Genomic DNA, 24,732 nt, shown 5'->3' on the forward strand with positions numbered 1-24,732 from the left:
CTGACACATTTTGCTTCTCTGCAGCAAAGGCTTCACAATTAGACAATGTGATGATCAAGCTGCAGACTTTGTAAACAGTTGTGCAAAATGAGAGGGCACAATGTGAGTCTGTGCCATTAAACTAGGTTGTTGGGTTTTTTTTGTTTCTTTTAAAGAGACAGCCCACATCTTAGGAGCTGTTGGGAGATAAAGGCAATCAGTGTATAAGCCTTGGATCTGAAAAGGGATTGGAAAATAGTGTAGGTTGAAGGGAGGGAGTAGTATCTTTATTTTTTTGATGCTCTTCTCTGCTTAGAGATAAAATGAGACTTGAATGAGCAGGAATGCTTGTGTATGTGCCTCTAAGCAATTATATATATATTCACATATAAGCTATAGATGTAAACGTGTGTATGCGTGTGTTCGTGTGTAGTCCTCAGCCCCAAATAGAGAGGAAGTAGCAGTGATTTTAAGACTGTCCAAGACTTTGCATCCTCTTTGTTTCTGCGTAAAACATCCAGGTCATGAGCTACGTTAGAGCTCTGCAGCTGGGTCAAAGGAAAGTCGCACTTGGAGAAGAAGCAAGATTGTGATTGGGGAGAGGCTAGCAAAATATTTGTCGCATTTTATGCAAAAAAAAAATGTGTATATATATAAAACTGTGATATAGCAGTGGTTATCAGGAGCAGGTGGACTATAGGGACTTGAGTTTGTCATCGCATTCTGGAGGTGAGGAGCTTTCTGCTTCTGCTCAGATGGGCATGTATCACAGAAGTAACTTCTCTCTCATTTGGATCAATTTTATTCTTCTATTTTTCTCTAGACTACAAGAAAATATGCAAAAGATGGTCAGTAGGAGGAATATGTTCATTTCCATCAGTCCCAATTGATAGATGGATAATTTCTTCATGAGGTCCTTTCTTCATGAATCTATTCCAGTTTGGATTCCCTGGCATTTCAGAATCACCTTCTCGTGAGCAAATTTTGCTCACGGTTTGTTTTCATTGGAAAAGGGAGGAATATTTGCACTGCCAAAGTAGAAATAATTCAGAACTCAAAGTATTCTTTCAGGAGAAGGAGGAGGGGAAAAAAAAAAAAATAGCTAGACATACATACTAGATAGACATACTGTTTCCTAAAGTAAAGGCAACTATGAATACCTGTAGCCTCTCAAATTCAAGGGAAGGAGGAGAGGACATGCATCATTACCAGAATACCAATACTTAGGAAAATCTGCTGTTTAAGGAGCAGTGAAGTATTTACAATTACTTATATTGTAGTGGCTACAGATTCTACCTGCTATTTCACCAGACAATACTTTGCAGTATGTGTAATGATGCCTTGGGTGAAGTATTGAAATTTCTGTTCTGCTTTAAAACCCAAATTAATCATTCTGGTTTGGAGTTTCTTCTTATTTGCTTTAATAGACAGGTCTCTTGTGTTCAAGTTTCAGCCATCTGTCCCGTACTTTGCACCTGACAATGCTACCTACTACAAAGTCTTCAGCAATGCAGAAGCTTACAAGCACATCCATTACATAAATGGCTCACAGGTAAGTAGTAAGTTGCAGGACAGTCAGTGATGACTTGTATTTCTTCTAGTCAGCATGAACTTTCACCTTCTACTTTTCCCTTTTCAACCTGTCTTTTTTTTTTTCTTTTTCCAGGCTCCAATACCTATTACTGAAGGAAAATGGGAAGTAACAAGCATAGCAGCTGTAACCAGTAATTTTTTGTAAGTGTTGTGATTGTTATTTGTTTCAATCGAGAGGACTTGTAGCAAAAACCGAAGCAAACAGAGAAGCAATAGGATGCAAGGGTATCATTTATTATTAAATAATAATGCAAGATAAACATGTAAGAAGATTTTTAAATAGTTTAATGTACTGTAAATATCTTAACGTAAAGCATATGTTTTGCTTTTATAGATATTACATCAGCAATGAAAATGGTGGAAGGCCAGGAGGAAGAAACCTTTATAAGTAAGATGTTTGTTATACCATACAAGTAATGTATTTGTTACCAAAATAGAAAGTATTGGAAAGTAATACTGGAAAAGATGTTCAAAGTCTAGCATGGAATCTTATATGGAATTTAAATGCTTTAGGAGTGTGAGATGTGAAAATAGTGAAATATTTTTCTATGAATTCATTTAGTAGTAGTGGGTGAGAAGCAATTCCCAAAACAAAACCTCTACTGTTTTTTTTCACAGTAATGATGATTCCTGTATTAATTGAATTCAAAAGTTTAAAGACTGTTTTCATGGCTATTTAAATCAATTCTACTCCTGAATTTTATCTTATTTCATTTGACCATTTTTTAAAGCATATGTTTGTTCAGCACAGTTTAAAAAACAAAAAAAAAAACCCACTTATTTTCAGATGAGATTTCCTGTATTTTGGTGTTTGCTTCTCATTCTGTCTCTGAGCACTGCTGAGAAGAGTCTGGCCCTGTCCTCTTTACTGTCCCCATCCTTACGTGCTCTGANAAAAAAAAAAAAAAAAAAAAAAAAAAAAAAAAAAAAAACCCCAAAACAACTTCTGAAACTCCTCCACTTTGCAGAGTGCTTTTGGAAAACAGTCCAAGTTCACCTAAATGTGTTAGCTGTGATCTGAATAAAGAAAGATGCCAGTATTATTCTGTGTCCTTCAGCAAAGATGCACGGTATTATCAGCTAAACTGTTATGGTGAGTATATCTTGAATCAATTTGACATAAACATGACTTTCTGCTTAGTTGGGTAAGTTCTCTTCATCAGGATCCTGATATGCACTGTGTAGCAATGATAGGTGTTGATATCTTTGGATATATACATCAACAGCAGAAAAATACACACCTACACACACAAAAATCACCTTGACAAAATTTACAAGAGATAAAAATGATAGCCCTCCTGATGAATGGCCCTCAAAGGTGCAACAAAGCAGTCCCCCTTTGCAGATCTGAACCTCCTCAAGAGCTTGTCTTGTAATCAAACGCCATTTAAAATGCGCTTTAAAAAAAAGGTTGTAGCCCACTGCTACCTGGGAGAAGGTTGGAAGAACAGTAATAGTTCATCCATCAAACTGTACTGCTGTTGTTGCAATCGTTCTGTGACCAAGCTGGTATGAGGTACTTACTCTAGAGAGTGGAAAGAAGCTTCTGTTCCAAACGTAGCAGCTTGGAAATCATTGGTAAAGTTATGTAGGAAGACTTGTTTTTCTCCTATGCTGTTCCCTTATATAAATATAAAATATATATAGCATTACATGTAAATGTACTATTTGAAGGAATATGCTGTGCATGGGAAGTTGTGTCATCTGTAGAAGGATTTAAAGGATCTCCTGGGAGCAAGGCAAGCAGTAAGCTAGATAAAGGGAAGTTTTTCATGTGTGGCTATAAAATTTTAACAGGATCATTCAAAGAACCCAAGGAACATAATTGAAAGTGAAGCATTGGGATTGCATTATGAGTTTTTGGCCTCTAAGAGTTTGTGCTAAACAGAGCAAAGGTTAAACTAATCAGAGGAGGTAAAAATGTATCATTCTCTGGTATTTCTCTTACACCTGAAATAAATACTGTTTTGAAGATGCTCTAGGTGTCCCTGCTTTAGCAGGGAGGTTGGACTAAATGTTCTCTAGAGGTCCCTTCCAACCTTAACCATTCTGTGATTCTGTGAAGATGCTATGGTCTTATATGATCTGTGGGCTAGACACACAGACACCAGAGAAGGAATCATTCTATCAGATTGTAAAAGCAGCCTACTGAAGATGACTGCTGATGTCTCAGTGACTGCTCTAAGGTGGCTTACAACTTGCAAACCATGGCCCACAGTGGATTAGTAGCCCTTGTTAAAGAGCAGAAGTTTAATTCCTCAGTACCTTCCAGTGAAATAACTTGTCTGCAAGAAGGTTTGAATATCATATGTGATTCTGTGAGCTGAAGCCCTACTGACTTAAAATCCACATGTGCAGACCAGAGTGAAATCAGTTCTGAAGCTGTTTAAAGCACCCACTTGCCATTACTCTTCAAGAGTGAGACAGCATGCAAACATGAATGTTTTCTTCTTTATTAACAGGCCCTGGACTGCCCATGTCTACTTTGCACAGAAGCAGCGATGATAATGGTATGAGATTGTCTTAAAATATCATTTGTATCAAGCCAGAGCTTGCACTGTAGACTTAATTTAATTTTGTTCTCATTGCTTAGTAGTTAAAACGTGTCAGTTTTAAAGGCTAACTTTAATATCACATATTCTATTTTAGTTAACCAGACATATAAGCTATGTAGCTGTGTACACTTATTCATGTTTTATTTAGCGTTATTTTACTTTGTGTTGGAAAACAGTGAGTAATGTATGTCTTTGCTGGATAATTGTTCAGCTTTTGTGAAATTGCATTTAGTTGGAAAATGTGAAAACAAGTTTAAAAATTATTAAGCTATACTATAAACATTGAATAGATGAGGAAAAGCTGAGTACAGTATGGGTTGCCTGGAAGTGTATTTTTAAACTGATTCCTATTGTAAAAGATTAAAGTATTCCAAGTTAATGTTTCTAATATATGACTTCTATTGACTCTCTTTTTCAGTCATCAGATATTTGGAAAATAACACAGAACTGGACAACTCATTGAAAGATATTCAAATGCCTTCAAAAATATTTGGCACCATTAATATAGGTGAATATGGTAAGTTTAAAGGCATTTTCTTCTCATTTTCCCAAGGGCTTTGAGGTCTTCTGTTACAAAGTGTGACAGAAAAGTTGGATGCTGTAGTAGCAATTATTGAAGTTCTTCAGTACTTAGAGGCGAGGCAGGATTTTTTTTTCTTTTCCCCCTGAAAGCCAAAAAAAAAAAAAAAAAAAATTCAATCTAAGATTAGATTTCCCCTTCTTCCATAGTTTTATATCTTAGTGTTTTTCATGATGATCTGTTTTCATTAGCTTCTTTGTTAATTATTTGTAAAACAGAAGAGGTCCTCACTGCCCCCTATTCAGGGAAAAATAGGGAGGAACAAAGCTCATCAAATAGATCTTAATTTACAAGAACAGTTACCTTTTTGCCTAGACATAGATAGTGGAAGAAAGAAACAATTATGATCTAAACTTTATGTGCAAAATCATTGGGTTTCTCTTCCACAGGACCACTAATAATTTTCTATATGAAAATATTACTATTAGTCAAATTCTTAAAAGTATGTTCATGCTTAACAACCGAGTATATCTCTGAATAGTAAATTAGAGGAAAATATTAATAAATCAACTGCTTAGAGCTTTGCTAACGCTGCTTATCTCATTTTTTGCATCAGGGTCTGAAAGCTTTCTTGAAGTGTTCCTAGCTTGAGGTACCTTAGGTAGATGCAGTCAGGAGTCATAGGCCTGATACCTGTCTGAACTGCTCTTACTACCATCTTTGATATTAGCCTTTCTCTTAGAGAGACTTTATCTTCATAAAATGAATGAATATTCTTAATGAAATTATATTTATCAAACTGCATTGTATTCCTTCTGCCACTATTATCTGTTCTGTTTGATGCCTCTCTCTTTACACTGTTTATCTTATATAATGATTATCTTTACCCTTGTGTTTTCTTTCTATCTTTTATTTTAGTCACATTTATACTAGGGCTAAAGATGAATTCTTCCATGCAAGATGGAGGTTTAAAGATGCTCTTCATGCTATCAGTTGTGTACTCATCTTTTTATTCCTCTTTGTTCTTACTACTTCATCTCTTCGGGTTAAAAGCTTTTGGGTAAGGGGAACCTATTTTTAATGTCACAAACAGAAGTAAATCCATTTATGTTGTCCTGATTCAAGCTATAAGTCTTCCTGAAAATTCACATATATGCTTATCAAAGAAGAAATCCATACCTATAATTATATCGTACGCAGATGTTGACGGGGACAGGAAAGGAAAAATACTTGTGTTCATATTAGAATCATAATTGTTTGGTGCTGAGGAGCACATGTTTTATTTTAACGTGGTTTATATTCATAGCTGAACAAAGTTCTGTAAAACTTGCATTCTAGCCATGACTTCAGCACAGACTGTCAGCGATGTTCTGTGCTTCCTGTGCAGCATCTGTTCTTGGAAAATTCTTGAGTGAACAACCAAGCTGGTTGGGTTGCAGAACTTACCTGTAGTCTGCAGTTAGTGTTTGGTTGACTGCCAGCCCATTTTGGTAGACAGAATAATATGGAAGGAACAAGAATTACTCTTGTCTGAGAAATAACAAATATTTGGATGTGTTTCTAGGAGACTCTACAAATACTCATGCACAGCCTACCTGGGTGTGATATTTGGAGCTCAGCTTTAGAAATGGGGGGAAAAATTGCCTACTTTTTTTTTTTTGAGCTAGTGCCAATGAGAGTCTTGACAGAGATCTATACTGTAACCAAGTTTTCCATACAAGCTTGTGTTGCAGAATGCTTCAGAACAGCATGTTGAGTCACCAGATTTCATTATTATTTTGGATTTCCCAGTTTCAGACTTTGTTAGCTTTGCTATAGAAGACTTAAAAAAAACCTTTTAGTTATTAGGCGTGATCCAAATATTCAAATGTGTTTTATGTGAATTGCAATGCATATTGAGTTATTTCACTGGAACTAAGTCAAGCTCTTTCCACTTTTAGACCTGTGGTATCAAATGATTGTGCCTCCCCATTTTGATTCATCAAAGAAGTACCCTCTGCTTCTTGATGTGTAAGTCTTCAAGTTGCGTGGCAATGTTGTGTTAATAATCACTTTCATCTACTTCAAATGCTTCTAATAACATCAGGAAACGTAGAACTGGCATGTTTTCTAATTACTTCTTAAAGTCATTTTGAGAGAATTTAAAAAAACAACAACAAAAAAACAACAACAACAACAACAAAATAAGGTATATCACAATCTGGCATAGATTCCTGTACCAGAAGGTGATGTAATGCTTAATAAGAGTGTATTTTGCTTGTGACAGTAAAGCAGGTACAGAATGTATCTGATGTAAAAATACAGATGTAAGCATTATCATATCTCTTTTTCCAGGTTTAGAATTCACTGGGGTTTGAAATTGCAATGAGATTGCAATTCAGTAACGGAATTTCATGGCCACTATAAGTGAGATGAGGGACGATGTGCTGGTGTGGAGGCTCTCAGTAATTGCCCTACGCCTGCAGGGTACTAACTTGCAGAGCAGATTTCACTTTAAGGCTTGTTTTACTCTATAAGCTGGTCGTGCAGCCATAATGATAATGCCATTAAAAAACATACTAGCTGCTTATTACAGCAGAAAGTAATAACTTTCCTAACTAAAATCTGACCTGCTTTGTTAAGTAGCATTTTCAAAACAGTTATGTTCACCCAGGTATGCATTTTAACGCAGGTATGCCGGACCCTGTAGTCAAAAAGTGGATTATGCCTTCAGGATCAACTGGGCGACTTACCTTGCGAGCACAGAGCAGATCATCGTGGCAAGCTTTGACGGCAGAGGAAGTGGCTACCAAGGGGATAAAATCATGCACGCAATAAACCGAAGATTAGGAACGTATGAAGTGGAAGATCAGATATCAGCAGCCAGGTGAGGCGCTGTGAAATGGTCAAAAGAGGCGGAGGTTTCGAATGGTTATCATGAAATTACTGGCAAAAATATAACTAAATTCTCCATTATACATCAGTGTCATTTATGTGCCAATAATTGTCTCTATGCCTAAAGAGAGAAGAATTAATGCTTTAGTAACAAATTTACTGTAGCCTTAATTCTATATGGGTGATAGCTTAAGCACATTGGCCTAAGGAGACACAACCAATTTATGAATGAAAGTTTTACTCCAGACTCTTTTGCAAGGTTCAGATGTGTGAGAGAATTATTTATCTGTACTGAACTTAGCACTTGTACCCTAGTGGTGTTTCAGAATATATTTGTAAAACCCTGATCAGATGTACAGGTGTCAGGCTGTCCTTTGCTGTCAAAATTTAATTACTAATCTCCTTAAGGGTGTGGAGTCAGGGGGAATCTTAACTGATTTCCCACAGATGATACTAATGCCAGGTATATGGATAGAGGTCCTGGGCAGAACTTCCTTAGGTTTTGTTTTCTTCATACACATGTATGTTTCTGAATTGTTTTAAAGATGTGTATGAAACACTGCGTTTTGTCGTAAGCAGTCACTGATGACTTGGGACATGCTTATTTATACAACAGAAAAAGGCCTACATGATGGAAAACAGGAGCAGATATCTGCAATCCATTAAGCATTTAATTACTCTGTTTGCTTTTAGAAAATTTTCTGAAATGAGCTTTGTTGATAAGAACAGGATAGCCATTTGGGGCTGGGTAAGTACTCAAAGTAGTTTGGCTGGCTTATTATTGACTTGTAACAGCTAGTTGTTGTGTTGCCTTCTCGTTTGTGCTGTATCTGAGGATTTGATGTGACGCACCCCTGGGCTCTGGGCAAACACCCCTAACTGAACAGCTGGAGCACATCAAGCAAGGTCCTGCATGCACAGAGACTGCTCTTCTGCAAGTGTTCAGGGGCTTTTGAAACAAAATACAGAACTAAAGCAGTTAAAACAATTTAAAAGAGTCCTGGCAGGTTCTCCTATACAAGATGATCTAATGAAAGAAAAAATTCAAATAGGCATTCATGAATTCACTGTATGTTCACTAGTATAATGAACCTATGGGCAAGAGCAATTTCTTCATCTTCTCTGATTATCAGCTGCTCACTAAGCACCTTAATTTTCTTTGTAGTAGCTCTGACAGCGATCCTTCCTAAAGCCAGGTTAGGCAAAGTATTTATACATGGATTTAAGACTGGCAAAATAGCATGTGTACTTTGGGATTATCCAGTGGATTTAGGAGTTGAATAAAACCTTTGACCGCTTTGAGTGAGGACCAAGCTCCAGCTGTCTGCAGTCTGATTTCAAGATAGGAACAACATCCAAACATTGCTCCTGTCTTTTAAACTGAGCAGGCGTGTTTCCCAAAATAACCCTCCACACGGTGGCGAGGGCAGTTCTTTGGGCAGCCACTGACATTGCTTAGGCATCCTGTGATGCCAGGTGAAGCTGGTGTGCGCGGCAGGCAGGTTTTGGGGCACAGATCCTGCCACGGTCCCGCTGCGGAGGCCTCTCTCTGCAGGCACCGTCTCGCTCCCGCCGCTCAGCAGGAGAGCTGGCAAGTGAGCCGCAGAGCTGCCGCTTCCCCACGCTGCGGTGCAGCTCAGCAGCTGGTGCAAGGTGGGCCAAGCTCTGGCCGGCCCTGGCAGCACCGGGAGGGGATGCAGTGGCTGGGGGGACTTCAGCCTCCTGCTGCAGTTTCTGCTGCCCGCGGTGCCCGCCAGCCCAGTCGCGCGGAGCCGAGCCGCGGCCAGCGGAGCTCGCGCCCCTTGCTCGGCGGAGCCGCAGCTGCCGCGCGCGCTGGTGCCGTGGCCCCCGCTGCGCCGGCGGCGCGAGATCTGACCCGAATTCAGCGTGCGCTTCATTAATGTGAAAAACACGAAGCCTGTAAATGTCTGGTGAACAGTTTTAGCAGATGGGCCCCATCCTTTTCTTTCTGACTAAAATAACAGCAATGTTTTCTTTTCAGTCTTATGGGGGATACGTGACCTCCATGGTTCTTGGCTCGGGAAGCGGAGTGTTCAAGTGCGGAATAGCAGTTGCCCCCGTGTCACGCTGGCAATACTATGGTACGTGATGGCTTCCTCCTCACAAGGATCCCCATATGTCTTGCAGTGCACACGCTGCAAAGTGTTGATTCAGAGCGGAGAACTTTGATTAGCTGCTAGATACCACGTAAATGCCATTTAGTCTGTTTTGATGAACTCGTAGATATTGCATTTCAGATTGCATTTCAACCAATTCCCTAAATCTTATTTCTCATTTTAAAAAGTCAGAAGCACAATTACAGATAATCTCTTTAGCCTATAATGAATGCAAAATTATTGTAATAGTTGTACTATTATTGTGATGCAAATGTCCGTATTTGCATTCCAAAGCTGCCAAGCATCCTGAGGTGCTGAGACCATCAGGGAATGTCAGAAATTCATTGCTATTAGTCATCGCTTCCTTAAAATGTTTCTTGGCTTATAAGAATGAACTGTGAGATTTACCGTTCAATTTGCAAATCAAAGATGATAGAATGGGATTTGAATTCCTTAGTTTACTTTTTTCTTTTAGAATTTAAAATTTGGATTTTTTAAATTCTATCACAAGAATACCTCTGTGTGATTAAAAACTAACTTCTGAACAAACGGGCAAGTCTACTCATGCTTCAACACTATTAGAGCATATAAAGTTATTCATGAGGCCACAAATACAGTTATGGGGGCCTCCTCCCAACTGAAAAATAAATACCTATGACATACTGGTATGATTTCAGCTTTTCTGGTTTAGATTTCCTAGAGCGGCCAAAGAAAAGCACTTCCTGGATATCATCTTCTAAATAAGGCATAGTTTTTCATTCTGCATCTAGCACTGAGGCTGTGTAATCAACTCCTGCTGCCAGGTATTAGTGTCAGTCAGCTGAGGCTGTGGGAGATGTTTTCCTAATAGTTTGGACATGACTGTTGCATTATGGTCGATTATTTATTTATTTTTAATGAAGATCAATACCTCTGGAATTATACTTTTACTTGATTAAGGAAGAATAGTGAGGGCAGATACACTGTGCTGTAGTGTTGAATGTATGACAGCACTGATAGGTGGTCATATGGGCATTATAAAATGATGATGGTATATTTGTTTGTATGGATTCTAATAGGCAGCAAATCTGCAGAAGCAATACTATAGCATGCTGGAATCCGTGGAAAATTTGAGCTACTGAATTTTAACTAGAAATAACAGAGCTCAAATAAGTCCTAATCCTCTCCTAACTCCACAGTTAGATACATTTTCTGGTAGTTTAAAAAACACTAGTTATTTATTGCAAGATTTTCTGCAGTTTTCATGGAATTACTGAGAGAATAACAATAAGGTGACATTGACACTAAGTACTTTATTAATATTCAGCATTCAGGTGTCCATGGCAACAACAAGATTAAATATTCTGAATAATGATGGTTACCTACAAGCCTCATTGTGAGAAAACTGTGATTTTTTTTTTTTTTATTTCTTTTTTTATATTTTGCAGTATGGTAATGCATTCTTACTGTTTGTATCAAGATGTAAATTTTCAGGTAGACAGAAATACTGAAAATTAAGTGGTGTCTTCTGTTCACTTTATTACAGATTCAATATACACGGAACGATACATGGGCCTTCCTATAGAGAGTGATAACCTGAAAAACTATAATGTAAGAAATAATTCACTTAATTTCATTTAAATTTAATTCTTAAAATGTATGTTTTGGGGAGGATTTTGTTCCTGTTGTTGTTTATTTCTTTCTTTCTTTCCTGGACCACTCTCCTATTGATTCCTTCCCCATAGGAAGAAATTATTTTAATAACTTTGTTTCTTCATTCCTGTTAAAATCACTGCACTGTGCTTTTAGACACTTTATTCTCATGCTTTTGGATTTTGAGTGAAGCAGATACTTCTTGCTGTATGGTGTGGGATTTTTTTGGTAGTATTCAGTTCCATTTGGCTACTTTGCAGACTGTAAAACAAGCTGTAAAAATGTTTTATTTTTATTCACCAAGAAACAAGTTTGTTTTAACATTTAATATGCTAGTGGGCAAAGTATGCTTTGTCTTAGCATTTCTATCAAAACAAATGTACTCCAGTTCTTAGTAAAATTTATGAAGTGAATTTGCTGAAGCTGCAAGCTTTATTCAGGGAAAGTAAAATCTCCTAAACAGTAGGAAACTGTGAAGAGCAGGCAAGCCCATCCGTACTGGGATCAGACCGAAGAAGCTGGAGTTATGACCTTGCTCTATCAACATGGGATTTCTGAACTTTGGCCTGAAATTAATAATGTTTGCCCAGCGAGGGACAAAAAAGTGTTTGGGGTTTTTTTTGTTGTTGTTGTTGTTTTTGGTTTTTTTTGTTTGTTTGATTTGTGTGTGTGTGTGTGTGTGGTTTTTTTATCCACCAAATATAGTGGATTTTTGATTTTTTTTGCCAGAGGAGTAGTGTTGTTGTCCTGTGTACTGGCCCTCTTTTGTTGCCTAAGGGGCATCTTGAAGTTTGAAATAGTTGGGAATAGGGCATAGCTGCTGAGATCTTTTTTTTTTTGTGCTAAATTTGTGATTGTGGTGGAAATTCAGAGGCTACTAGAAAACCTTAAGACATTAAGCAGTCTGAAGCAACCTTTGTGTTTGGGCTGTTTCATGGAGGAACATGGGACCAAAGCTGTTGTTGCCTACCTTGGATGGGAGATAGGGACTTGCTGCCCCTCTCTTCTCCAGTTACAGGTCCTCACAAAGTGAGAAGAGAATATCAGGACGTCACTGAGACCAAAAGAAACAGGTCATTCCTTGTGTTTTGTTATGTGGCTTGGTGAATCGGTTAGAAGGTAGCTTAGGCTGAATCGTATCTTGATGCATTAAAACATCAGTGTCATGGAGAGAAAGAAAGAGGAGGTTGTTGTTGTATTGGCTAAATGGATGGTTTGGGGTTTTTTGTTGTTGTTTTAGAGCAAGTATGCAGGTATATATGGACAGAAAGGTCTGGTTTGGTATCACTAGAGTGACTTAAGTCTTGTCCGCTGCTACGTCAGAAGCTATGGTCAGAATTCAGGTGGGTGACAGTAATTGCAGGGGACTTGGTGGCGGGGGCCTGCCCGACACCAGCGCCAGCCACCCCTTCCCTCCACTCCAGCCTGTTCCTTTAAGGCGCAGGAGCCGTAGGAGGTCTGCGAGGTAGCAGAGTAAATAGAGTCCCTGGCGCGGCGCAGAGAGAACGTTAGCGCTCTGGGTGCACAAAGTCACTCACCAGCTTCGCGGCACAGATGGCAACAGGGGACTGTTTAATCCTTTGAAGCCAGGAGTCGGCTTTTCTTGGCATCGTATCCATTGCTGGCAATGGCCACGTTGAAACTGCCAGTACCAAAGAGCTAAAGGTTTCGAATGTGTTACTCTGAGGACTAATTGGGGAGAATGGTGGCTAGATGGAGGAGGGGTAATGGTACAGATCAGACTGTCAAACTTCCCTGCTTTTTCTAGAGGTTGGAAAGTACTCCTGAAGTCCTCATTTGTTCCTATGTGCCCTAAGGGATGCGTTATTTGGAGTTTGCTTTTCAGAGACACCGCTCACGGTGGGCAGCTTATGAAGCGTCTCTGCTGTTTTTGAGATGGAAGAAAACCTGGTAGGGTTCTGTTGTTGCTGAAGCCCCTTGCTGAGCCCAGCCCGGCCCTCTCCTGGCTCCCATCCCTCTTCCTGAGGTCACAGTTCCCATCAGACCCTTCCCTCATGCAAAATGAGGGCTACTTTCTGAACTGAACCCTGTTGTTATTTGGCAAGCTCATGCAATATGTATTGAAAGGCTCTCCAAGTTGAAGCTGTTAAAGCCCTTTTGAACTGTTAACTTTGTGCTGTCAAGTTCGCAGGCTGCGCTGTGTATTTTCCTCTCCTAGTGTAGCTGGCATAAAGCTGTCTAGAAAGCATGAAGGTTGCATGATCTCTGCAAAGCATGCGCTAATTTAGAAGAAATGGGTCTTAGAGCAGATGAATGCTGCTTAGGGGCTGTGCTAATGCACAGATCATTATTAATAATTGTGAATAAAACCATGAAGCAACCAGCTGTGGTACAGGCAGGTATGTTTTTATATACAGTATTATGACATTAGGTTTCACATCTACTGGTGGAGCAGAATCCAGGGATATAAATTCTTTTTGTCAGTAGAAGAGTGTGAACCTCTAAGCTGGCTGACTCGGTGTGACCGGTGCCTTTGTAAGGTAGCTGTGGGTAATAAAAACCAGAGTTGGGTGAAAGGAAGGGAAAAACCTGCTCCCAGTATGACTGCAAACATCGGCAGAGATCCTAGCAGATAAATGTCTGCCCAGAAAGCGTGTCCCTAATGTATAGGATATGAGACTAAACACGCTGTAGCTTTAGGGGTCAGATGCAGTAGCCACATACCGTGCACTAAGGAGACTGTTCAACTTGCGAGAAGATTATTTTGCAGTTCACTCTGAATTTGATATGCTTTTGGCAAGTGTTTGAAACAGTCATAGATTTGGCAATCTTTTGCTAGCAGATTTGAAATGTTCAGTCCTTAAGAACTGCTGCATCATTAGGTTATGCAAAACAGGGTACAATTTTGTAAATATGCCATCTTGTACTGATTTGACATTTGTTCTATTATCTGAGAATATGCTAAAGGGAGAGAGACCTTCAGTTTCAGCCAAACCTTAACTTGTTTGTTGAGTGCTGATAAAATGTTGACTGCTGTGTGATCTTTAGAAAAGCCAGTTACACTCAGCAGGGCCCAATTCCTAGCACTTACGCGTGGCACCTTTCTCCAGACTTGTGTCACTGAGGTCTAACTGCAGGAAGGAAGGAATAAATTAAGTTGAATTATTTGCTGTCCACTTGGGTGTGTTCAGCTTGGGTTTAGCCATTGCTTTGAGCTCTAATGGTGTCTAACTTGTGATTGCTTCCTATTTTGCAACTTTTTTTGACCAAAATGTTGTATCATCCTCAGAAGACTTAGGGAAGGGACTACTTGTGTTGAATATACGTAGAGCGCAGTGCAGAAATGACCATTTCATGTGATGAAGCACTGAAAAGGAATTGTTTTCCAGGATTTCTTTTGTGCCTTTCTTCATTCTGATGTATTTTACACGTATTTTCATCTAATGCTTGGAAGAGAAACAGTGACATTGCTTTACAAAAAAAGAAAAAATGGTTTTGTAAAGTCAGATTTGCAGAAGTGCTACTGATGAGTCAGGTCAGGCTTCCGCTCAAAGTTTGCTCTCCCTTCAACCGCATTTATTTACCGGAAGTTTAAAAAGGAGACTTACCACGTTCCAACCTGTTTATGTAGGAAAATGTTTCACTCAAAAGCTGCTACCTCACTGTTGAGGGGCTGTTTCGATTTGTTTTTCAAGTCACTGGGCCATGATGTCCTGGTTCATTCTGGAGGGTGGCTGCTGCACCAGAGCTCCTTGCTGAATCAAATCCACCCTGTGGATTTTGGCACCCTGTTAATAGCTCTGCCCTTACGCTGCGGTAGCGCTGCTTCAGTGGATGCAATGCTACGCTACCAGTGTCCACTGCTTTCCATGCATTGCATGGGATTTCTGGTGATCGACAGCCGTTCTCATCAATGGAGAGAAGTTACTGGCTAACTGATGGGAGTGGTGTTTTTGTTTGTTTGTTTTCCCTACTACTCAACTTGTTTTAACAAATTGTTTGAATAATCCAAAAGAGTGAATTTCACTTATAGCAGTGTTTGATCCTGGGGAATAATGTATTATAAGAGTTTATATATATTTTTTTTATATATATGTGTGTGTGTATGTGTGTATTATATATATATATGCTTTAAAGAGTTTTTGGATGAGTACATAGATCCTGAAGGAAATCAGAGCACTTCTGTGGTGTGTTTTTTGGGGGTAAGGAGAGAGGATAAAGATGCATGTGCAAGGATGCTGCCTTAATAGCAAGGGGAGAAAAATGCATATTTTTTTTTTCCTCCTTTGTTCTTTTCCTGTTGTGTGTGTGTGTGGTTTTTTTTTTTTTTTTTTTTTTTTTTTTTTTTTTTTTTATAATGAACAGCAAACATTCCCAAGAATTCAGGAATTTTCAGCAGAAGCCCGATACTGCTGCTAATAGAAGGAAATTTCCATTCAACATCCTTTTCTCCACTACACTGGATTTCTCCCCAAACTCATAATGTCTTGTGTGTGTGTGCGCGTGCGTGTGTGTGTCCCTTCCTGCCACCCTCATGTCAGAGCATGACATTTGCCCTTTCCTTGCCCAAATGAAAGGTGGTCTTTGCAACTCTTACTTTCCTCATTCTTTACTGCTTGGTCACTGTATTATGTGAAGGGATTACTATGCTGCAGTGAGTACATTGATACAGTGCTTTAAGCGGTTTTAACCTTAGTTGCTGGGTGGTTTTTTTCAGCACAATGTTGTTTCAGTCCCAGTGTGCCATTTGGCTTCTATTTATAGATTTGGTTTACTGTTGATCTTTTTTTTTTCCCCCCAGCATTTCTGCATCATAGTTGGGGGGGCAGCATTGCCTCAAACCCCTTTTCAGCCCTTTTCCCTTGAGAATGATAAATCACAAGTTCTGTTATTTACGTATAGGTAAATTGCAGTGCATATTTAGGTGGCGAAAATAATGCAGTAGTCTCTGTAATATCAACTCGCTGCTATCATAGGGTGCACAGTTGCCATGGCAACATTTTTTAACTTGTCTGCTGGGTAGCAGAGGAATCCTATGGCAAGTGGTGTGCTGCAGGCTAACAACATGCTAGCGATGCGTTCGGCGGGGAGCTTGCGCACCGCACTCTGCCCCTCGGGAATTACTTGTCGTTTTGCAGGCACAGCCCTTGGTGATAACTCCAGCCCTGTGCAGAACAGCCCGCGTGCCAGCACGGTGCTGCTGGCTGTGTGACCAGCATGCGAGTCTGTGGTATGAGGGGGGTACAGGTCACTACCTTTTATCCAAAGGATCCCCTGTGTCAACAGCAAAAAAAAAAAAAGTCACTTGGTAGTCACATCTTGTAACAAACAGCACCTTTTTTTTTTTTTTTCCTCCTTTTCTTTTCTTTCTTTTTACTTTACTTTCAGAGTTCAACAGTAATGGCCAGAGCTGAAAATTTCAAGCAAGTTGACTATCTCCTTATTCATGGAACAGCAGATGGTGAGTTGCAGTTAATTAGACATTTTAGTATTACAGACAGGTTCGCAATTCTACTACTGACAAAACAAAAGCATGAAGGGGCAAGGCTGTTAAAGCTACGTCAATAAAAATAATACTGCTTGCTACAACTAATTTGTGGTTTCAATCAGCAGTGCTGGGGAGTTTTGTGTGATCATTGTTTTGTTGTTTTGCCTTTTTTTTTTTTTTTTTTCCCCTTCCCCAGAGTGGTACAGAACCAATTTTTTTTACTTTTCTTTCTTCTATTTTTCAGATAATGTTCACTTTCAGCAAGCAGCACAGATTTCCAAAGCTCTTGTTGATGCTGAGGTGGATTTTCAGGCAATGGTACAGTTAGTTTGTTTGTTTTTGTTGATCCAAAGGTCACGTTTGCATTTCACATTCAGTAACTGAACCTTTTAACGTAACTCTGCCTTTGTCTTCTGGACAAGAAAAAAATTTAAACATCTTTTTCTTGTATTTGACCTGATTTACCTTATCTTTCATTTTGTTATTTTTTTCTGTGTTGTCAAACAGCCAAGCTTCACATACATCCACCCGGCAATAAGGTTTAAGAAAGCTGTTTAGCTACAGCTAGGTCTATTTTTTAATCCTAAGATGAATTGTCTGTGAATATTGGTGTTTCTTTACTAGAACTTCTAAGAGCAAGGAGTTATTTGCCTCTTCTAACATTGTACAGGGAAGATGCCAGCATAAGGTGCTGCTTCTCCTCCCACCCAGCTCTTGAGCAGCAATGCTCTGCAGAAGGAACCCAAGGTGCCCGTTCTGCTGGTGCCCCAGGCACCTAGCAGGGCAGGTGGGTGTCGAGCTCAGGCTGAGGAGCTGTGCCAGCCTGCATGGGGACAAGCCATGTACACATCTCAGGCTTTGTATGTCTTGTGCACGAGTAGACAGTTTAGCTTTTGTACACAATGCAATGACATGAATAACGTGGCAGCTCCCTCCCATCATCCTACCTTTATGTTCATGTTGAGATAGCCTTGCTCTGGGCTAGTTGTTAGATGCCTACATGTATCTTTATGTCGTGTCTCATTAAGGATTTGGCTGGGGCAAGAACTAACGTGCTCTCTGTTTTTCTCTCCCACAGTGGTACACGGACAAAGACCATGCCATTACCGGGCAAGCACATAAGCATATTTATACCCACATGAGCCATTTCATAAAGCAGTGTTTTTCATTGCCTTAGCATAGGAACAGCATTTGCATTGATGATGATGGTTCTTCTGCAGAAAACGCTTTAGCTCAATGTACGCTGAGCCAGTATAAACTTTATGAATGAAGACGGGGGTAGAGGTTGACTCCTGGATCCCTGTGTACTCAGTGAAATACTAATCTTTAGGATGATTTCCATTGTCAGGCAACTATTGCATTTTTTTTAATTGATTGTGTTTAATCAGGTCATCAATGTGTGTGTATGTTGTAACCTCTCTTAGTGCCTTAATTTTTCTCTGCAGTCTCTTGGACAACTGTTCTAGTTCTGTGCTTTTTTTTTTTTTTTTTTTTTTTTTTTTTTTTTTGATCAACTAGTGACTGGAGTTCAGACGTGGCAAGTATTCTGAATAATACCTACTTGTTGCACTGCATTTTGCTTCCCAACCTAATACTGTGATGTGAGTTTACTTTATGATAAAAGGCTGGTACTATATGAATATGCACTGGTGAACTCTTACGTAGGCCTTTTAAGAAGCTGTTATTATTCCTCTATGGGTCTGAAATTCTTTTTCAGTTTCCTGTTTACTACTGAGCAGAATATATTGTTTGTACTCAAATACAAAATGTTTAAATGCAATTCAGAAGTTAAAGCAAGGACTGGACTAGAACTCTCATATGAATGTGTGAATAGACCACTAAAATTCTCTTTTAGTCTCAATACTCCAAGTAGGCATCTCAAAACTTCAATTTCCTTAAATTTCACAGAGAAAAGATGTAAACCAACTTATATTACAAACTGTGCTGCCTTAAAATAAGAAAGTCATTAAGTTATGAAAGGATATGTGTTCTGTATAATTGGATACCCTACTCCAGAAATTAACTCCTATAATTTTTTAAAAATAAATACATGAATTTTGGTAACAATTTATAGTGAAAATTCTGCTTTTCTTAAAGATATTTAATTTGTGTTACATAAGTGTGATATGATGATCTAATGCTTAGCCTCTCACTATTAGATACCAGCATGTGATTACATATGTATTATTGTGTTTTATTAGAGACCTTAGGTGTGAGTATACAAATGCAGCCAGATACAGTATGCAGAAGAAGAGGAAAAATATCCTAAAAGTTTGCATAACATGTCCTTAAAAAAAAAAAAAAAAAGGAAAGAAAAGAAAAAAGTATGAACAGCTGGGGGGGGAGCTGAGGAAGAAGATATACTATAATATGCTCTTAGTAGCGAATGAAGCCACTCTTTTTTTATTATTATTTCTTTTCCTTTAGCCTATCTCTGCTAGATCTTTCCTAATTCCAAGTAATAATGTAGATAATGAAGATAAGAATACAGCTCTCTTAGGGAATGAACAGTCTTGAGTTAGACGCTTCAGCTTCCTTTAGATATTTAGCAGTCACAATGCATTTTAAGTTGAGGCCACAGAAGGAAGCCAGCTAACTTCATTAATGTACAAAGCTGGCACTAGGAAAAGAAGCTTGGTGTAGAGTTAGACTCTCAAATCCTAATGAAAACGTGACATGGATAAACAAAAATTGCTTGTACAGTACACTATGTGTAAAATACTAATAGAGCTAAAGCCGGAGGTCTGACAATTAAAAGTCTGAGGTGGGTGAAGATTTAGATTCGTTGGTTCAAAGCTTGGTGAAGGAACCTGAGGGGTGTAATATGATGGAGTTCTGGCTGGTTAATAGGATGGAGTTTAGGTTTCTGCATACTACAAGGCTTTAGGAAAATAGTAAAAGCTCCCACAGTTAGCCAGAAGCTGGGCCAATGTTTGATTAATTATTAAATGCTTTAAATATCGTAGCACTTAGTAAATTTTCATAGTTATAAAATTCCTTACCTATTGATCTTTAAAATACTTAACTACTCCTTCCTGGTCCACATCATCACTCCAAAGAACAAGAAGAGGAACCAACTCATGACCAGACTCAGAACCTGATTTTCAGTCTCTCTCTAGACCAGGTTAGTTCAATGCTATCCCCAAATGCATTTTTTATGCTCAAGTTGCATCAAGTGCAAACAGCTGCATGCTGCTTGCCCATACAGATGGAGCAGGGCCTATTTTAGTGCCATTCCTCTCACAAACTCAGCAGCTTGCAAGATTGAGCTTAAATGGTTAAGTATTTTCAAGTCACAGTAGATATTCAAAACAGTGTGCCACACTGCATACTTGCTATGGGTCTTGCAATATAAAAACAGAAATAGAAAATTAGTTAGGATAAATATTTATTTTCACATACAGTTTCTTAATTGTGAAAAACACAAGTCTATTCACAAGTACACATAAACTTTTGTAATAAATTACATCCAAGAATTGAGTAATTTTGACCAGGAATATGAAACTGGAAGTAAATATAATACTAGATTTGCTGTATATTGTGTGTGATTTCATAACGTTGAGATTAACATTGGAACAGCATTAAAATTCACACAAGAACAGAGTGACTGTAAAAAAAAAAAAAGAAAAAAACAAACACTCTGAAATACTGAACAGAAATACAGAAATGCCATTGAATACACTGATTCCTTCATACTCTAAAAGTTGGTCAAGTGAAACTAATACACTTTGATTGTATACATTATCTGTAACAAAGTCAGCAACATATTAAAATACCACCAGGCTGCTTTCGGGACAAACCAGTATTGAACTTCTATAATAGCCTTGAAACAACTGGAATCTTAGTTTATCATCAAATGCACAAAACAAAGCATTTAGCCTTAAGTCATTAGCATTTTTCCTAAATTTATAAATACAAACATTTAATTGTATATAAATCCTTTGTTGCATCCAGTAGATTAAAAATGGCCTTTGATGGGCTTTGATAATACTAAGTACAATTTAGAACAGTGACCTAACTGGTTTGAAAGAAAATGCAGTTATTTTTTATGGCTAAAGTCATGTAACATACAAACACAAAAACATTGGAAGGAGTATTTTAAATGTGCTGGATATGAAAAAGTTATTCACAGGAGGTCAACGTAAAGTTTATTGTTTTGAAAGCTAGGGAATGTTTAAGCCCTGCAAATGAGCTTATAGAGGTCACAAGACTATAGGCTCTCATTCCTAGAATTCAGAGCAAAAATATAGTGATGAGGGTTAGCCTTCACTTAATCATTTAAAATTTGGTCTTAAAAAATCAAAAAATAGTAAATTTCAAATAAGTCATAAAACTTTTGTTTCCCATCTCTATTAACTGAAAACCTGATCTCACAGTACTTGTTTTTCATCAAAAAAATAGCTTAAAGGATTATGCCATAACAAATTCTGTTAGGAAAACCTTTTTTTTTTGTAATGGCTTTAGAGTCACATCTTTGCAATCTTGTTTTTCATCTTTTAAGTAATATGTACTTGACAGAATACTGAAAAAAAGCTGAAAAGTAACAACAGGCTATCTGTTTAAGTATTATACACAATAAAGACAGCTGGCTTGCAGTTGGTAGTGGAGTGAGAAAAAGGACAATATAAATACATCATTTATGTCACTGTCTTTTAGGCAGTCATTGGGCTGGTAATATAACTGCATGTAGCATATTGTTTATATTTACAAAAGTCCTACTATAAAATAATATTCATTAATGACATAAAGCAGTAGTTTGACCTACTATGGAAACATTCATACAATACAAGGTAAGATACTGTAATCACAGATTGCATTTTAGCAAATACTGTACCAAAGTTTCACATCAAAGGATGTGGTGGTATTTTTCAAATAATGTGAGAGAATGTGTTTTAATATATATTTTAATATATATATATCATATATATAGACTATGTTCCAGTTACATAAAAATTTGAATATTAAATATATTGTATTAAATCAAGGAAAACTGCACAAATACTGAAAGAATCTGACCCTGCGATTGCAATCCATGACTTCAAAAAGGACAGCTTGAGGAGGAAAGGGTTACCTCCTTAGTGTTCATAGGGTCAGATCCGTTGTCACTTTAAAAATACCTTTAATGTTTACTTGTTAATTTTGGTCTCTTAAAAACCTTTACTTGAGCTAATTGATTTAAAAGAAAAATGGAACAAGTGTTTCAAGTTCATATTGAATGAAGATTATTAAGGATTCTCACACAGAAAAAAGTAGCAAAAGAGAATACAAACCTACTTAAAAAGTAAGTTCAATTTGAAAGAAAATATGTAATGAATGGCCAACATCAGCAAAGAAAGTATTTTTTGCATTGACTACTGTAGACTTTTGTACAGATACTATACAACATAGACATTCAAAGTGAAATGAAACAAATATTGCACTACATTACCTGTGCTAGTTTGGGCTGACAGACAAAAGGTTATAACATCAAATCAGTCCTATTTAATGATTGTGGCACTCCTTTCATTCACTTGTAGAAGAAAAATTAATTGAAGAATGTCATAGACAAGTCTCCCGGTCAACACCTTTCCCTGAGTCAGCTTTCTTCTCTCTTTTAATTTCAACACTAGGAAAAGAAGGAAAAATAGAGTTGGAGAAGTACTAGTAAGATATATTAATGATTTACCTGAAAACCAACACTGCAATGGTATTTTAATTAGTTTTTCATGCTGCATAGCACAAAGTGGGAAGCAAGTGACAGTTGCTGTATTGATTAGTGCAGACGACATCAGCCAGCATTTTAGTGACGAGGAAGGTAGAAAAGATGTGCAGGCAGACAGCATGCAAGCAGAGATACCCACGTTTATTGTCTTTGCAAATACAATTGCTAAGTCATTAAATAATGGCAACGGCAGACTCTTCAGGCAATACCAGCATTTTCTTAAATGGCACATACAAGAAGTTGGAAATATTTCTTTGCTTTAACATTTACTCTGTCGCTCAATATCCAATTACAAGAAATGTGTCTGAAAAGACAGAGCAGTGCAAGCCAAGTTGCAGTTTTCTGATGTCTTTCAGTCTTTACTGGGGAGAGCAGGAGAAGGCAGGAAAGGGGGAAGGACACGATTCCCCACTTAGAGCTCAGTTTAACATACAGTTGCTCCTTTTATATCATATCAGGAATAACATTTTTTAAGCGTTTATAAGGTACATCTAGGCAATATCACCAAGAAATCTGAAGCAGAGTTCAAATTTGGATTCAGCTTTATTTTTCTAATTTAATAATACTGTTGATTTACCTAGATGAGATGCACACAGCAGATGATTTTTGTTGGTAATAAGGGTACTAATTTACAGCTTAAATAATATATTTTTTGCAATGAGTTTTTAATAACACTATTGAAATGCAAAGAGGTTTCCAAAACACAGGCAAATTAAACCTTCAACAAAGAGCAACAAGGGTATCTTAAAGATGCTGGGAGAACAAACCTGTATCAGGTACATAACCTACCAGGTTTCATGGGAATAATTCCTTAACTAGAATGAATGAGAAATAAGCTGAGTTACGTACGGCTTAAAGAAAGCAAGATCAAGTCTTAAATTCTTAATAGAATTCATGCACAATTGTAAAATCATGTGATATACTACTACATAAAAGAAAAAAAAAAAATCTTTAAGGCTAGACTTCATTTCAGGCACAGCTTAATTCTAAGGCTATGGCAGCTTCCAGATGTGTTAATGGAAATAGCTAAAGAATACCAAATTCTGCCACTTAAACTGCCAAATCTGCCACCTTCTGTAATAGAAATAGTATGTTAAACTCTCTGCATACAAAGGGTGTGCAAACAGATGTGTGAGAGTGGCTTTAAAGAGCTTTATCTACTTAGAAAGGGCATGTGTTTTGACAAACCCATGTGTTCTGTTTTTTCCTGCCTAAAATCTCACACTGGAAATCTAGTTTGTTATTGGGCTGTCTTGCATTGGTTAAGTCAACTCAGTATTTAAGTAGCAGAAAAAACTTCCAGAGTTTATGTATTTTATGACTCATCCTAGGTTCTTAATTTCATGTGCATTATGTAAAAGGGATTAAAGTCAAAGCACAGTATCACATTTTTTCTCTAATTCTATTATTTAATATTGAATATTTATAGTTTTATATACATATTTAATATAAACATAAAATGTAATAAGAATGAAAATGAACAAAATGTGTAAGTTAAATGTAAATGTAAAATACATGCCATTAAATACACATATTTTAATATAATATTTATTACATAATATTTGGCAATATTAGGGTATGAAAATGGAGGACTTGGTGGAAGGAAAAAGTCCTAAATACTTCTATAGTTTATCTTCAGAAAGCATCAGTAAAATTAATTTCATAATAAGAATTTTTTTTCTCCTACAGCAAGATACCCTCATAGAAGGAGGTTGTAGAACATAATACTGGTGGTAGTCTTGATCATTTGCACAAATTATTCTTACAACTGGCACCAATGCAAGCACAAATTTATTTTCAGTACTTACTGAGGGCCAAATTATACCCTCCTGTAATAGGACGTGTATTTAGGACTTTAATAATTATAGTCCTATAATAATTAGGAACATAAGGAATATAATAGTAAGTAATAATTACAATTTTTACAATAATTTCTTTAGCTTTGCCTCTAGTATGCTTTAAAGTAATACTTTCTATGGCTGTGCTTATCAGAAAGCAAGTTCTCTGGATGTAAAAATCTTTGATACTACTTCTGTCTGGGAATATGAGATACACTAGAGCTCATAAAAAGCAGCATTTTAGATTCTTTAAGAATCATCATTTTATCTAAATCCTTAAAACTAGACTGTGATCCCTTAGTTACTTTTGTCCTAAGTCCTTTTTCTCATTAGCTAAGATACTAGTAGAGATATAAAAAAATAGATTTTGAATGAACTCATTGAAATAAGCTTCTTGTAGTTTTACTACAAATTGCCTTTTAACAGTGTTTTCTGAACCAATTGTCTATATGGATGATCTTTGTTCAAAGTATC

The 24,732-nt window shown here is 37.6% G+C and overlaps 2 protein-coding genes across 8 annotated transcripts in view; one reads left to right on the forward strand and one right to left on the reverse strand.

Moving 5' to 3' along the window:
• Positions 1-18,194, forward strand: part of DPP4 (dipeptidyl peptidase 4) — a 36,350-nt gene extending 18,156 nt beyond the window's left edge. Inside the window, exons 13-26 of the mRNA XM_026038601.1 lie at positions 1,427-1,531; positions 1,646-1,713; positions 1,907-1,960; positions 2,541-2,665; positions 4,035-4,082; positions 4,546-4,644; positions 6,588-6,657; positions 7,319-7,513; positions 8,215-8,269; positions 9,524-9,623; positions 11,164-11,228; positions 16,620-16,692; positions 16,964-17,037; positions 17,798-18,194. Of these exons, the coding sequence (XP_025894386.1) occupies positions 1,427-1,531; positions 1,646-1,713; positions 1,907-1,960; positions 2,541-2,665; positions 4,035-4,082; positions 4,546-4,644; positions 6,588-6,657; positions 7,319-7,513; positions 8,215-8,269; positions 9,524-9,623; positions 11,164-11,228; positions 16,620-16,692; positions 16,964-17,037; positions 17,798-17,896 (1,230 nt within the window). The 3' untranslated portion in view covers positions 17,897-18,194. The remainder of the gene's footprint in view (positions 1-1,426; positions 1,532-1,645; positions 1,714-1,906; positions 1,961-2,540; positions 2,666-4,034; positions 4,083-4,545; positions 4,645-6,587; positions 6,658-7,318; positions 7,514-8,214; positions 8,270-9,523; positions 9,624-11,163; positions 11,229-16,619; positions 16,693-16,963; positions 17,038-17,797) is intronic.
• A 2,204-nt stretch (positions 18,195-20,398) lies between these two features.
• Positions 20,399-24,732, reverse strand: part of SLC4A10 (solute carrier family 4 member 10) — a 132,101-nt gene continuing 127,767 nt past the window's right edge. For 5 of the 7 annotated variants that reach the window (XR_003251409.1, XR_003251382.1, XR_003251365.1 and 2 more), the window contains 2 exons: positions 23,210-23,235; positions 20,406-22,324 (listed from right to left, as the gene is read on the reverse strand). Coding sequence is in view for 3 of the 7 variants with exons in the window: in XM_026052041.1 (XP_025907826.1) it covers positions 23,232-23,235 (4 nt within the window). In the remaining 4 variants the exon portion in view is untranslated. Of the gene's footprint in view, positions 22,325-23,209; positions 23,236-24,732 lie in introns of all 7 variants that reach the window. The other 2 variants (XM_026052252.1, XM_026052181.1) reach the window with 1 other exon arrangement.

This window comes from Nothoprocta perdicaria, unplaced genomic scaffold (assembly GCF_003342845.1).
Source record: "Nothoprocta perdicaria isolate Ctin4 unplaced genomic scaffold, notPer1 scaffold_0, whole genome shotgun sequence".
Taxonomy (NCBI): Eukaryota; Metazoa; Chordata; class Aves; order Tinamiformes; family Tinamidae; genus Nothoprocta; species Nothoprocta perdicaria.